General features: G+C 51.3%; 5 protein-coding genes across 5 annotated transcripts; 3 read left to right on the top strand and 2 right to left on the bottom strand.

Annotated features, from left to right (window-relative positions):
- Positions 1–1,407: 1,407 nt before the first annotated feature.
- Positions 1,408–4,181, top strand: HD553DRAFT_346560 (P-loop containing nucleoside triphosphate hydrolase protein; the record flags this gene model as incomplete). Its single annotated transcript, XM_046183213.1, has 9 exons — positions 1,408–1,674; positions 1,756–2,223; positions 2,310–2,375; positions 2,447–2,512; positions 2,609–2,635; positions 2,702–2,722; positions 2,779–2,968; positions 3,051–3,932; positions 4,003–4,181. 9 exons carry the CDS (start codon positions 1,408–1,410, stop codon positions 4,179–4,181), a joined length of 2,166 nt encoding a protein of 721 aa, XP_046032523.1.
- Positions 4,182–4,549: 368 nt separating this feature from the next.
- Positions 4,550–5,824, bottom strand: HD553DRAFT_346559 (uncharacterized protein; the record flags this gene model as incomplete). The annotated part of the gene is made up of 2 exons (XM_046183212.1): positions 4,550–5,691; positions 5,767–5,824. 2 exons carry the CDS (start codon positions 5,822–5,824, stop codon positions 4,550–4,552), a joined length of 1,200 nt encoding a protein of 399 aa, XP_046032522.1.
- A 1,233-nt stretch (positions 5,825–7,057) lies between these two features.
- On the top strand, positions 7,058–8,797 carry HD553DRAFT_327209 (uncharacterized protein; the record flags this gene model as incomplete). Its single annotated transcript, XM_046181780.1, has 5 exons — positions 7,058–7,288; positions 7,354–7,468; positions 7,594–7,985; positions 8,070–8,591; positions 8,651–8,797. The coding sequence occupies 5 exons, from the start codon at positions 7,058–7,060 to the stop codon at positions 8,795–8,797; spliced, it is 1,407 nt and encodes a 468-aa protein (XP_046032521.1).
- A 1,169-nt stretch (positions 8,798–9,966) lies between these two features.
- Positions 9,967–11,263, top strand: HD553DRAFT_337837 (uncharacterized protein; the record flags this gene model as incomplete). The annotated part of the gene is made up of 4 exons (XM_046182306.1): positions 9,967–10,574; positions 10,638–10,742; positions 10,811–10,923; positions 11,005–11,263. The coding sequence occupies 4 exons, from the start codon at positions 9,967–9,969 to the stop codon at positions 11,097–11,099; spliced, it is 921 nt and encodes a 306-aa protein (XP_046032520.1). The 3' UTR covers positions 11,100–11,263.
- Positions 11,264–11,292: 29 nt separating this feature from the next.
- HD553DRAFT_365817 (uncharacterized protein) lies at positions 11,293–12,342 on the bottom strand (the record flags this gene model as incomplete). The annotated part of the gene is made up of 2 exons (XM_046184081.1): positions 11,293–11,784; positions 11,898–12,342. The coding sequence occupies 2 exons, from the start codon at positions 12,340–12,342 to the stop codon at positions 11,387–11,389; spliced, it is 843 nt and encodes a 280-aa protein (XP_046032519.1). The 3' UTR covers positions 11,293–11,386.
- Positions 12,343–13,581: the final 1,239 nt, after the last annotated feature.

Below are 13,581 nucleotides of genomic sequence, written 5' to 3'. Positions count from 1 at the left end.
AGGGTAACTTATAACTTACGGATCGCACAACGTGGTGACCACCTATATATATTCCACTAGAGGAATGTCGGGGATCACGGATCGACAATCGGCTTTGATCCTTCTAAGGATCTTCCGGTCATCTCGGAGCGCGGAGAGACCATGTGGGGCATACACCTCGATCCACGATAGAAGCCCTTGATCGTCCGGTTGATTGTCTCCCGCGACTCCATCTCAAAGGAGTCTTCCATTCAGGGGTTACCCCGTTTCAATTTCGATCGACCGCGCGCTGAAGAGGAGTCTTCCATTCAGGGGTTACCCCGTTTCAATTTCGAGTTTGTGTCAAAGCTTCTCCCCCTTCACCCCTGCGCGGCCCGGGTTCCGGCGATTGAACGCTTGATAGCTTGATCAAAAGGACCCCTCGCACTCGCGTGTCAAGATGAAACGCAATCAAATAGAAGGCCCGGATGTGCGAATCTGACTTCCGCTCCACAATCACAGAAGCCGTGAGGATCGGCAAGGGAGGCGAGGGGGACTTAGGGGTCTGATGCGCGACTATCCGTTGCCCGTTGTCGCCCGATCAACTTGATGATCCTCTCCCGATTGAGATGGGCTTGGATCTCACGGCGATCCATCAAATCTCACCCGATCCCGCTTGGATTTTGGGTTTTGCCCCTCATCATCAAACATTTCTCTGCCATCCTCTCGCCCCATGCCCTCCATCAATGAAACTTCATACTTCTATGACATCAGCATGGGTAGGCGCCCGCTGGACAAGCTGGGTATAACACCAACAAGGACTTCAAGGGGATGCGATCGACTTGTCCCTAACTATTGCTTGAGAGATATTCAAATCGACCTACTATCTGCAGCTTTAGCGCTCTCTGATTATCCGACATCAAACAACCCAACGTGAAGAAACTTGCAAGACTCTCTACGCCAGATGACTCTGGCAAAGCAGACACGTGAGTAGCCGTCGGGGGTTCATCGTCCGAAAGCGACCTAACATTGGTTTCTTCAACGAACCCAGTCAAGGAAAATCGACCTTCCCGTCAGGCTTGCGAGATTTCCGCCTCGTTGAAATTGTCCTTCGACAGAAACGAAATCTACCACGAGCTTGGGAACAATGTGTTAATTACGGTCAATCCGGGAGGAATCCAGGCAGGGACTATCTCTTCTAAGAGTGAGGAGGTTCTGTGAGTCCCCCAGTCTAGCCTGACCCGACGACACCTCGCTACCAGAAAGAAAGTCGTTACTTGACTGACTTTTCTTTCTTTCATCTCGTGCCGATCCATTCGTTCCCGGTTTTTTCTTGGGATGACAGGAGAGAATACATGGAGAAGTTTCTAGACCGAACGTTTGAAGAGTAATCGAGATGATCCCAACCCATCCTCTTTAGATAACGACCAAGCTCTCTTGTCGTCAAAGATGGCCTACACCATTATAGCCACGGGAGTTTCCGGCTCGGGAAAGACCACCATCCTTCAACACGTCCTTCGCCTGATCCTGGGACGAGATACCAACTCCGAGCTGCAAAATTCTGCGCCACAAACGTCGGAGTGTTCAAGCGGTGCCGACTCACAAATGCAAAACGTGGTCGAGGTTTTGGAGAGGGACCTGGTCATCGTAGAGGCGATGGGAAACGCTGCCACCCAGAACAATACGGATTCCAGTCGATGCGGAAAACTGATCAAGGTGAGTGGGGGTCCCTGCTATCAAAATCGCGTTCAGCCCTTCTCACGATTGAACGTTCGCGTGCATTATTTCGTACTTTAGGTCGAGGATATCGGAACGAGCAATGTCCGGTCCACAATACAATGTCTTATCCTTGAAGGCTCTCGACTTCGACACCTATGTCCTGATCCGAACAAAAAGGATGACCCAGAGCGGAGCTTTCATATATTTTACTACCTTCTGGCCCACGGCCACAAAGCTTTGAACTCCATTCAAGATGCGTTCAAGGGCAAGTACGACCAAGTGACAGCGGCCCAGGGGTACGAACGGGTGAATACCGCCATGCACCAAAGAAAGCCCCCATCTATAGTCGCACAGACTTGGGACGTACTGGCGGCGATTCTTCTCCTTCTCTTTTCGAGACGGTCCAACGATGTGTGGGTAGCCAAGGCCAAAGAACTATTGGGGATACCAACAGCTTTCGAACTCGTCCCATCCAACACAAGCCCAGCCGATACTAGGTCGAAACTTTTGCAAATCAGTATAAATCTCTACCGCCGGGTTTTTTCCGTGAGTCGGCGGCCTGAACAAGCAAACGAAGTCAACTTGTTTTCTTTCACTGATACCCTGAATACGGAATGTGGTTATCGGACTAGTTTTGGACCAAGAACAAGGACAAGAAGTCCCAGGAGACGGGTCTTGTCATCAATCTTCTTGATATCGTAAGCCAGGATGTCTCGATGTGATGGCCCCACACAACGCGCCAACGTCTTTGATTGCTCCTTGTCAACAGTGTGGCTCCGAGGTTCTTGGCATCAATCGACTGGCTCAGCTGATCATCAACCAGTGGAACGATAAGGTCGGTCTGGGCCGCGATTCGAAGCAGATCTTGCGACGACACCGCGACGACACCGGCTGATCTCGATCGACTCGATGTTGTGTCTTGGTATTGCAGATTCAGCAAGAGGCGAGTTGTCTGCCAGTCGGTTCTATGAACAATCCGGATGACTGATCAGGCCTTTTTCCGGATCCCGTATCATCATTCTAGTACGAGACCATCACCCTACATGTATGTCCCCTTGACTTGATCAAGTCGACGAATTGCTGACCCCCTAGCAAACGCAGTGCTTGAACGATGAGCCGGGCCAGTCTCGGCTCAGGTCTCCTCCCGACGGATTCGACAACTTGATGGACCTGTTGAGAGGAGAGATCGACGAACAGCGGTTGACAAAGTGGTTGAGCGAGAAGCGTCAAAGGGAAAAGAAAAGGTTCAAACCGGACACGGATGACGCGGAAGACCCGAGACTCTGCATCAGTTAGTGATTTGTATACCGCCTCGCACACTAACACGGGTCGCGCTGACGCTAAACCAAATTTCTTGTCATAATTGCTCTCAGCTGGTGCAGGCAGTTATACGATGATGGTCAACCACCTGTCTGGGTCTTCCGTACTGTACAATCATGGAGACATCCCTGCCGAGAATCGCGACACCAAAATACCAGAGGTCATTCAGGCTTGCAGCCGAGTCCGGGAGCTATTGGTGGACGAAAGAACGCCAGAAAGCAAGGCAGTCGCCACCATCGTTTCGAGAGCGAACCGAGACTGGGAAAAAGTCAAAGAAGCGCTCGCAAAGTCGAAAGTCTTGTTCATCAAATGCATCAAAGCTTCGGCCACTTTGAGGCCTTGGGACTTCGATACCGACACTGTTGCACATCAAGTCGACAGCCTGGCAATAGGGCGGACACACGATTTTATCAAATCCTTGGGTATGAAACACTCGGATTCGTCAACTAATTTCATCTGCAAGTACATTCTTGCGACGGGTCGAGGGTCTCAAGCGGCGAGGACGCGCAACGATCGTCATTCCCAAATCGAGGCGTTCTTCAGGGATATCGGCCCTGTAGACGGGCCGAAATGGACTCAGCAATTCATCAGGCAAGGTGACTATATCCATTGGTCAGAAGAACTTCACGGGCATCTTCAGCGACTTGTCGCAGTTGCCGAACATGCCCGTTTGGCTTACGAAAAGCCACACATAAACAAACGCTTCATCGAGCCAGTGAAGACCATTGCCGAATCCGCACCTGTCAATGCGTTCAAGCTGCGCGAGGCGATCCGATGGTACACGGCCCGTCTACAAGTCGATCATCTTGAGTGGATCTTGGAGTTCGAGCAAAACCTAGAGCCTTTCGAGAGCGTATTCAAAACCGAGATGGACATCGCTGTTGTGCTTGACGCAGACGAGGCCATGAACGCCGCCATCGGCAGCACAATTGATCGTATCCTTTCTGTGGGCGACGTTTCAAAGCTGGACATGGTCTGTGTTGCGGTATGCGCTTTTTTGCGCAGACTCGACAGGACCGCGGACGGGAAAAGGGAGTCTTGTTGGTCGCCGTATTGCGGAGAGGTCCGCGACTCTGCTTGGCGCCATCTTGCTGGCTCACCATAGTATTCTGGACCGTTCTCCTGATCTGCAAGCCGCCGTTGAAAGGTTTAGCGATGGAGTGACGAGAGTTTTACAAAAATAATGTACAAACACAACATGTAGTAGTAATCCCAGCGAGACTTGACGCGCTCAAAGCTGGATGATCCACAAAACCGCTGTTCTCTTCTCCTCGACACTGTTAGTAGCTCTTGCATGGGCGTTGGATGGCGTTCGTTTGCAAGATGTCTAAGTTCGAGCCCGACGAGAATCAGAGTTTCAGCAGCCCAAGTGGTTGCGCGCGTTCGAGAATACATAGTATGTCAAGTACTGCTCTCAGTAGACTGCAACTTCGGTTAAAAGTGCGATACGGAAGAAGCAAAGGGAACGCAGCGCAAGCAGGAAAGCATGGGAATCGTATATGTCCCGCCGCTGCAGTCACTACTGGAGACCTCGAAATCGCAAGCTCTAACCCTAAATGGATGAAACACCGCCCTCGGAATCCCTGTCTTCGGCACCTTCCTCTCCTTCCGTATCGTGCAGTCGGTGCATATCCTTCTGCACGTCCGTACCCGTACCGTTCTGAGGATCAAGATCGTCCGTGCCATCTGAATCCCCTTGGTCATCGGAGCAGAAGTAATCGTTCAAGACCGCCATCGAATCTTGGTATTCCGGCGTCCCGTTATAATCCTTGTGCCGTGCGAGCTGGAACCATAGTTTCAGAATGGATTCGATGTTCCCATCGATGGCGATCTCGTCGTTGGCGTCTTCCAGATCGATTAGGTACTTGGCTGTGGCCTGCACGGCTTCAGTCGTAAACTGCGCCTCCAACAGCTCGTTGTGAGAGGGTTCAGCGAGGGTCAAGCCGCTCATCATCTGCTCGGCCGGGAAAGGCAGCGGGACGTCCGAGTGCCCTTTGATCGGATTGTGTGTGAGCGTGCAGTCTCTATTCCCGTTGATTCGGCACTCCCCGCATCCCCCAAGTGTTTTGATCTTGCTGACATCGATCACGCAGCCTACGTGTGGGGTCGGGTCCGGGTAACCCTTCGAGGTTCTTCCCGGCCAGTTCAGAGCGGCGAGTTCACGACAGGGTCCACATTGCATGGCCCCCTCAAGGTAAACGTATTCGGGCCTCGTCTTACGACTTTTCTTCATCGTGTCGTCTGGGTGAATGACGAAGGGTATGTACGAGTTGATGATGGCTGAGGTCTGTGGATGACCTTCGGGAAGCTTCGGAGGATAAAGGACGCCATCGATGTTCACCGCCGCGAGCAAGAGTATAGTCCCGGGAACGATATCGAGTTTGCTCAGCATCGGCATCTTCGTAGGCTTTGACCCTCGAGTCGCTTTGGGTTTCGCCTTTGACATGGCGAGATGGGCAGACTTGTTCCGATTGCCAGTAGGCCCCTTAATAGCGTTGACAATAAGCTCTTTGACGTGTTCTCCAAGCGCCACAGCAGTGCGATGGACTTCATCCACACGGAACGAGTCCCCGGCGTCGGCAGCGGACCGTGCCTTTGGACTATCGAGCTGATATTGGTCCTGGTCCAGCTCGGAGTCTCTGTCAAGCTTCTTGATACGGTCCTTAGTAGGGGAATTGCAAGGACCGATAATGACTGCGGGTACAAGTGAAGTGATATATTCAGTATTTATGTGGACTGCAGTAAGCAGGAATGGTTTGAATCACTCACGGTCAATGGTCTCTTGATCGTCCCGAGTAGAGGTGGTCTCGGCAGACATGTCCGACATATCGTGCTGGGGCGGGCGAGGGTCTTATGTAACGGAAATATGCTGCCCAACGTGGGTTCAGCGAACGCTTGAATATGAGAGTCTTGACAAATCGAAAAGACTCACTAAGGCTAATAGCGATTGAAGTGGTAATTCAAGGTCCGACTGTACGACAGCGCGTCAGTGAAAGGTGCCAACAAGGTCGTAACTGCGCTCCGTCAAGTCAGCTTGATCCTTCCTTTACCATCGAACTGATCATTCCTTACCACTGGCCACTGACGTCGTCAAAAGCGAAATCACTAAAGCTGAGATGAGAGTTGTTTGGTCAAGCTGAGTCCAACCGATGGTCAACGACTTGGGTTGTTGAGATCTTTGATGAGCACGGAAAGCGTAGAGCAGAGGTCTATATAGTTGTGCAGTACATCGTGATGACGACCCTTGTCGTCCTTCTTCTTCGCCTGCCCGCATTCCCTTGTTACTGCTTTGAGACACATTCCACCCCCTGCCCGCCCCGTACCCCTTGTCTCGGCAAGACGACTTTTACCCTTTTGTTCGATTTGATGGCGAGAAGTGCGCGTGGGCCGGAGACTGGTCCGATCGCCCGTGCCCACGAGATTGATGAACGCGCGGAAAGGCCTTTCGCATCTTGCTTGCGTATGGGCAACGCACCACGCCGGTAAGATCATGCTCAATGTTCAGGCCTACTCTGACCTGGTTGGATTGTATTGGGTTGGGTCCAATCGATTCTCGCATTCCCGTGGGTTAAGGGGATTTGATCCTTCCCGCGGCGACCGCCCCATCAGTCGTCGGATCTCAAGTGAAACCTGATGGGTGATCCGCGTTTGATCTGCGCTCGAGCTTGCCCCGCGCGTTTTGCGTGATTAGCGTGTGATCGAAACCAAACGGAAGGGGGTGGAAGAGCGGAGCAGCCAAAGGGATGGCCGTCTCGAGAAGGATTGATCGCATCAGATCAAACACGATCGGTCCCGATTGCACCAGCCAGGTTTTGTTTACGTTTGATCGCGTTTGACCATGTGGACGCGTCGTGATCTCAACCTCAAAGGAACAAGCCCAGCTTTCGGAAGGCTATAAGGACAACAAGTGCAAGTCGTCAAAACGCAAGACGACGCGAAAACTCGACATACTCGTACTCCTGTCGACCTCGATCAGTACAAAGCATGTTCGATAAGCAATCCGCACCCGACACGGACCATCGAATCTTGTCGCACAGTCATCTCACCAGCCCATCAAGCCATGTCATCGTGTGGCAACGCTGCGGGCGCGCCGGGAATGAGGCGACAACAGGATTCCGGACAACTCCAGCCGACCGCAAAGCGAAGAGCCGGGATCCAAGTCACTGAGAGTTCCGTTGGAACCAGCAGCGTCGGCAGGTATGAATCAGGGAGTAGCAAGCCAGAGGGCAAAAAGATACGCAAGGTTGCTAGCCTGAGAAAACTTGGCTCGAGCAAGAGTAGCGGTGACCTGGTAGGTCTCGAACCTTTGCTCATTCACTCCACGTGCAACGCGCTGACGTTTGGTCCAACTCATAGTCTGCTCGATTCAAGTCGGACGTTTTCACCAGGTCTGCTATGCCCGTTGTCCCGGATTTGTCTTCTTACCAAGCATTCAACCTTCCGCGTCAGCATTGTCGACTTCAAACTCGAGGTGAGTTGACTAGACGAGAGTCGAAGTGGCCGATGGACGTGTCTGATCAACAGATTTTTCTACACCATCGTCAGTGGCCTACAACGAGCTAAGACTGGAATCCGTCCCGTCTCTCGTCAGCGCAGCTCGCTGGCAACAACTTGTCGCCCCGACTCTCGAACGATGCATCACGGCTGTTGCCGAAAGGGACCATATATGCAACATAGCATCTTTGGAGCGGTCAAGGATGTCCATATCTGAGCCTTTCGCGCTACCTCAGATCCGATACTCCTGCACTTTATCCAGGTTCAAGCACCCTCTCGATCCCGTGCCGAACCAGATCCCGATCCCGGACTTGTCTCTCGATTCAGACGGGAGAGAGTCTAGAGTCCAGTTAGCGAAACAGGCCAACGGGAATATCGATACAATCAGCGGAATACTGTTGAGGATGTGGGCTCCCGGTACGATCGCCTATACAAAGATAGGATCGCAATGGGGTATGCGGGAGACTCACCAATTTCCGGATATCGCTTCCGCGGTGAGTGATCAATCCGACTGGCTGTGAGGGTCCTTTCGAGTTGTAAGCTGACGGTCGACGTGTTGTCTGGCCACCTACCGGTAGAATCACGATCTCGCCATGCGTTCGAATGGAAAAAAGGCCATCGTTACCATCTTCTGCCCTTCAGCGGCAATCACCTCATCCACCGCCTATCTCGTCTTTGCGACGCCTGGTTTGACTATGAAGAAAGGAATCGATGAAGCTGTCGAACGGTTGTTGAGGATAAAGCCTGCATTGGACCAACAATTCGAGGACAGGCGATGGGCGGAAGACTCGATTGCCGGCGAAACAATCGATCCCAAGCTGGACCCTCAGGCTTGGCCTACTTTTGGCTTCGATCTCCTCTCACCAGAAGTTTGCGGAATGCTGGAGATGGCAGACGATTCAATTCGGACTGGCGTAATTCATCGTGCCAGCGCTGAAGACATGCGTCAAGTTTCATCGATGGCCGCAACGATATTCAGGCGGAACGCTGCTCTCATGGCCGCATCTTCTCCGGATATGGCGTGGCGCGTACTGCCTGAAGGGCTGCCCTTTCTGACGGCCGAAGAGGCCTATCCCGAGGCTGAAGACCAACAGCAAGACGTAAGCTCATGTCAGCCTTGTGACTTTGGATCTTGCTGATCTGCCCTGTATCTTTGTAGATGCTGACCATATGCGCCATGACTTCGTCGATCGGCGTCACATTCACGTACACTGTCGATGTTCATGACAAGGTGCATACCACCGTTCACGCGTCCAACCAAATCCTTCGTTGCATCGTTCGCGCTAGGTCCTGTACTGGGGATTGACCTCGCTTGAGAGGCTTCTTGGAACAAGAGTAGTACCTTGAATGAAAGCTCTTTTCGCAAGAAGATGACATCGGGTCTGGCGTCGCTCATAATGCTGGAACGCGTGCAAAGTCGAGAAAGGGAAAGGGGTTTGGCTTTATGCTAGAGCTCACAGGATATGTAGCGGATGAAGACCAGAAACAGGAATGCTCCTATATAGGTTATATAGCAGAATCTTGGAGTGATCAATCTGATTCTCTATGGGCAAGTGATCAAGCGAGAACCAAGACACCTCAAAGGACGACACCAAAAGGCATGCTCAGTCACGTGTATGTATGGCTACCCTGTGAATGCTCGATGCGTCCGCATGCTTGCAGAGGTAACGCCTCGATGCTCCTTTGATCGATCATGTCGTAAAAATGTCATGGAAAGACGGTAGCGACAGTCTGCAGGTTGTGCAGGATCTGACAAACGGAAATGGATCCCTTTGTTTGGTTATACGTCATTGCCCCGTTGGCATATGTAGACTTGCTAGCTTCTTCAGTGTTTCTATCATGAGTCATCGTGAGCCTTCTATCTAGTTGACCGCTCTCAATGATCACCCTTTTCGGTTGTAGTTGAGACCCTTGAATTCGTTTCACGGGTGGACACAGGTCAAGGAACTCAGAGCAATCGTGATGCTTGCTCGTATGGATTGCGACTCTTCGTTGACCCCCCCCCCCCCCCCCATCCCCCCCTTAGCGCGTGTGGCGCGATCGCACAAAGGCGACGACATAGACAAGCCTTGAGCTATGTTTGATAGAGCGCCGAGAGTTCCAGGAGTATCGAGGAGAGATATTCAGGGGCGTCAAGGATAAGTCTAAACGATGTCGTTCCGTCACCCAGGTCCTTGACGCTCCTGCGATAGAAGAATCCGCATATCTCTGGGCACTGCCACAGCCCCTTCGGTAACAAAGGAAGCTTATTGTTAGAGTCGCCTACCCCTCGAATAATCAGGGTTATCTCGAACAAAGGCGCTCTGCATCATGTGTCATGAACGTTTAGGTGAAGTGGATATAAGGGAGACGCAGACCATACCATATTGCAATAACTAAGCCCATCCTTGTCTTCACTTTCTGCATCGGCCTTGAAGGCAATCTTCTCGTCTCATATACAACCATCTATCTCTTAGAGGCTACCGACGATACAACATGTCAAAGCTGATTCAGGTCATCACGGTCCTAAGCCTACTGGCTTATTGCGGACTTCCTCTCGCTTCCGCACAGATACCTGGACAGGTAGCTGGGAGCAACCCAGCCGCTGCTCCAGCTAAAACAAAGGACTTGGGGGAACTCCTCAGTCCCGATGGTTCAGAAAGGAAAGGGGACGACTGGAACTATCTGGAACAGTATTTACAGCGGAATCTCACAGGCGATTACGAGAAATACTGGGAGAGTGGACGCAGCTTGGGCACTTTCTGGAACGTCCAAGCCGTGCATCAGTGGGGCGATAAACAGGCCGACGCGCTGGGTGACGATGACTGCGCCCTCGTCTTCTATTATCCAGGGTCCTGGAAGCAGAAACAAGGGTTGACGAAAGACAACGCCGACTGGAACCAGCTCGAGGAATACTATAAGCGGCCTCTTGCGGTCTCAGGGGTCTGCAAGGATGGGAAACGCCCTAAGGACAGCAAGGGGGAGTACATAGACGGGAAGTTTCCTCGAGCGGATGGCAAGGAGAATCGCGACAAAGTAGACTCGCTAGTCTTCCACAGCTATTACAAGCGCGCGGTCGAGACTGATCTCTATTATGTTGTAAGGTAAGAGACGTGCACAGCAGGAACGCGTTCGAATAGTTTCTTACCTCGTCAAACCGATATCAGGAAAGGCCGAAATGCAAATGGGGCAGAAATCAAGGACTGGACACTTGATCAAACGGAGGACGATCTTATATTGCTAGCTAACTCAGGAAAGATGCCGGAGTTCTTGTAAGGCATCGGTCTCGTCCTGGCCTCATATTTATCGCTGATAAGTTTCGACACCGCGGTTACCTTAGCACAAGCGAACAGGGCAAAGAAGACCTGAGAAAGAATATTCGGCAATTACTGCGAGACTGGGCCAGCGCTAATACGAACGGCTTGGTACCTAACCCTTATCAAAGGGGCATTGGTAAGTCGGCTTACTAGCGGTTTGTGACATTCAGCTTGATGTGAATGGGTACTGATGAGCAATAACGGTGTTGTTTGCCAGGTTTTGACGGTTGGTGGCGTTGGTCGCAGGTCAACTTTTTCTGGGGCTTCGATGAGAACGGCATCCGGAAAGCGGGTCGGAAGTGGGTCCCTTGACCCAGTTGTTGGTCAGCTAGACCCCTTGTTTGGATTCGGACCATGATGTATTACCATCTCTTGTACGCTTCAGAGCGAGTGTTGATCCTTAAAACGCTCGCTTTGCTGTCTCTCTCGTAAGGTGCTCGCTAGTCCTTCTCGCTCGACTATGTCCATCGAAAGCCATTCACTCTGGATCTCAACGACTTTCATTCTCTTGTCTTCGATGCGTCATACTCAAGCATGAGAGCTGAGAAAGTTCAAAATCATCTTACAGTGCTCGTAGAACAACATGCTTTCATCACGATTCAAACTGCTTCGTCCACCGAGTAACCTTCATAGACTTGACCGCGCGGAGCCATGTGCATGTACCAAGATCTATCGAAACTGGTTGAATGAGTAGTACTCATGACATGTTCTTCAACCTCACTAGTTCCGATCATCGAATGACTAAGCGTCTGGCCGAGTGTGAAGTGGTCCAGCGTGTCAGAAGCCATGGGCATATCCCCATGGAAATTTACTGCAAGAGACTTGGGCGCGAGTCTCAGGACTTCCTTCCGCTTAGGTTTCTCGACCGCCGATCGGGTTCTCCGTTGTCGAGAGGATTTCTCCTCAGAACCCCTTAGGGTAGATTTCACCGTAAATTCGGAACGCTCCGATAGGGCGTCGAAGGAACCGTCGATCACAGCAATTTTCTCCCCGAGATCTAGACATATTATCATATCATGCATATCACAAAATTGGGGCTTAGCGCGTTCGATTTTCTTTCTCTGCCAAAGATGTGTTGATGACTTTGTCGCAGCGGGACCGAGGACTCACTTCCACCCATCCATTTGTCCAGAGCAGACATGATGATTCGATAATCTTCGATGTCTAAGCTTTCCAGTTTGCGACTTACGTCTCGCGGTTTATACTGGACCCCTTCCTCCTGAGCATAGTTCCACCTTCTGAAAACCGCGACGCGATTCCCCTTTCCGACCATACGCACCTCCCGGTGCACGATATCACAGACCTCAAAATCTGGCGGGCGTTCTAGGGGCTTTTTCGTGAGAAACAACCAGTGCGAGGTTTTGGGTAGGGGTACAGGTATTTCCCAGAAGCGTTTGCCGTTTTGGGGAACGAGAATCTCATTGTCGGTCGTGAGAAACAGCAAATAGACTGTTCCTTCTGGGTGATTCGAACTCATTGCGACGTCTTGAAGCTGCTCAACTTGTTTGCTGAGGGAAAGAACGATGTTAGTATAGCGGGAAGGTCGAACAATCATCTGTCTGCAGGCTTACAACAACCGTGGTCCGTATAAATACACTTCGTCAGGCTGCGAGCCAGGAAGTGACTGCCTGCTATAAAATGGCGCGAAGGCGAACAAAGGAGTGCATCCATGAAACATCACGGAAGAGATGTCTTTTCATAACCCCTCGATCGTTTATGCGAGAGCATTTCTGCACTTGATATGTGAGATCTATAAACTATAATTCATCAGCGAGACAATAAATTATAGATGCGGTAATCACAAGTCAAGGACGGCCAGGAAACCTCGGTTTAGGTGGCACAGAGGAGTGACCTGAAGACGGCATCGATCGAAAGACCGAAGGAGGGAGGAAGGCAAGGGAGATAGCCAGAGAGGAAAAGAGAGGATACGATGAGAGTACCGCATTTCCCAAAGGAGACCTCGTCAGCGTCATGATCAGGGTGCAAGATCAGTGAGACCACTTTGTGGGTCAGAGAGCAGCTTCATTCGATTTCGCGCCGGATGCTCACGAAGATGAACTTTGGATTGCCGGCTTCATCTAGCCACATCAAGTTAAGATCGAAGCCCAAAGACAATCCTACTCTGAGGTCTCTCAGCTTGACAGCACGTCGATCTCGTTTAAGAATGCCTCAAAACCTTCCTGTGTACCTTCCGCCACCACGAACGGGTGGAAATGCCCAGAATCTTCTCCAGGGTCTCCTGCTACCGTTTGTAGTATCGTGGTACTTGACACTACTGAGATCGCCGGATCTTTGAGATGGGACTGAGACGACGTAGCTTCAGTGGTTATACGACTTAACGGATCAGCAGCGTGTCCTAAACCCTTCAACGAAAAGTCCAGCTCAGCAAGAATCTGCTCGACCAGGTCGTCAGGCGCGGCACGTAGCATATGTCTGAATTCCGTCTCTTTGATGGTTTGCATGGCGTAGGTAGTAGAAAAGCACTTATATGAGGTACACTCATCGTTCTTTGCCCCGTCTTGACGTATACCACAGTAAAGCTCCAAATCTGGCAGTTCCATGGCGATGGCAAAGTCTGACAACATCAACCAGGTATTGCCTCCCAGCCGTAGCGATGATGCCGAGGATCTCTGAGCGTGAAGAGTGTCGTCTCGCTTCAACATGAAAAGAACGGTGGGCATTCTTGTAAGTGACAGTGTTGGTGTAATAAGGGAAGAATGTTCCAGAGGATGGTGTTAATTCGAGATGATTGGATGACAGATGATGGGGTACACTTCCTCGTAGACGTATATGT

Source organism: Filobasidium floriforme (assembly GCF_021052385.1).
Source record: "Filobasidium floriforme strain CBS 6241 chromosome Unknown HD553scaffold_31, whole genome shotgun sequence".
In the NCBI taxonomy this organism is placed as follows: Eukaryota; Fungi; Basidiomycota; class Tremellomycetes; order Filobasidiales; family Filobasidiaceae; genus Filobasidium; species Filobasidium floriforme.
Note: the sequence above shows the minus strand (reverse complement) of the source record. Positions and strands in the feature narration are given on the sequence as shown.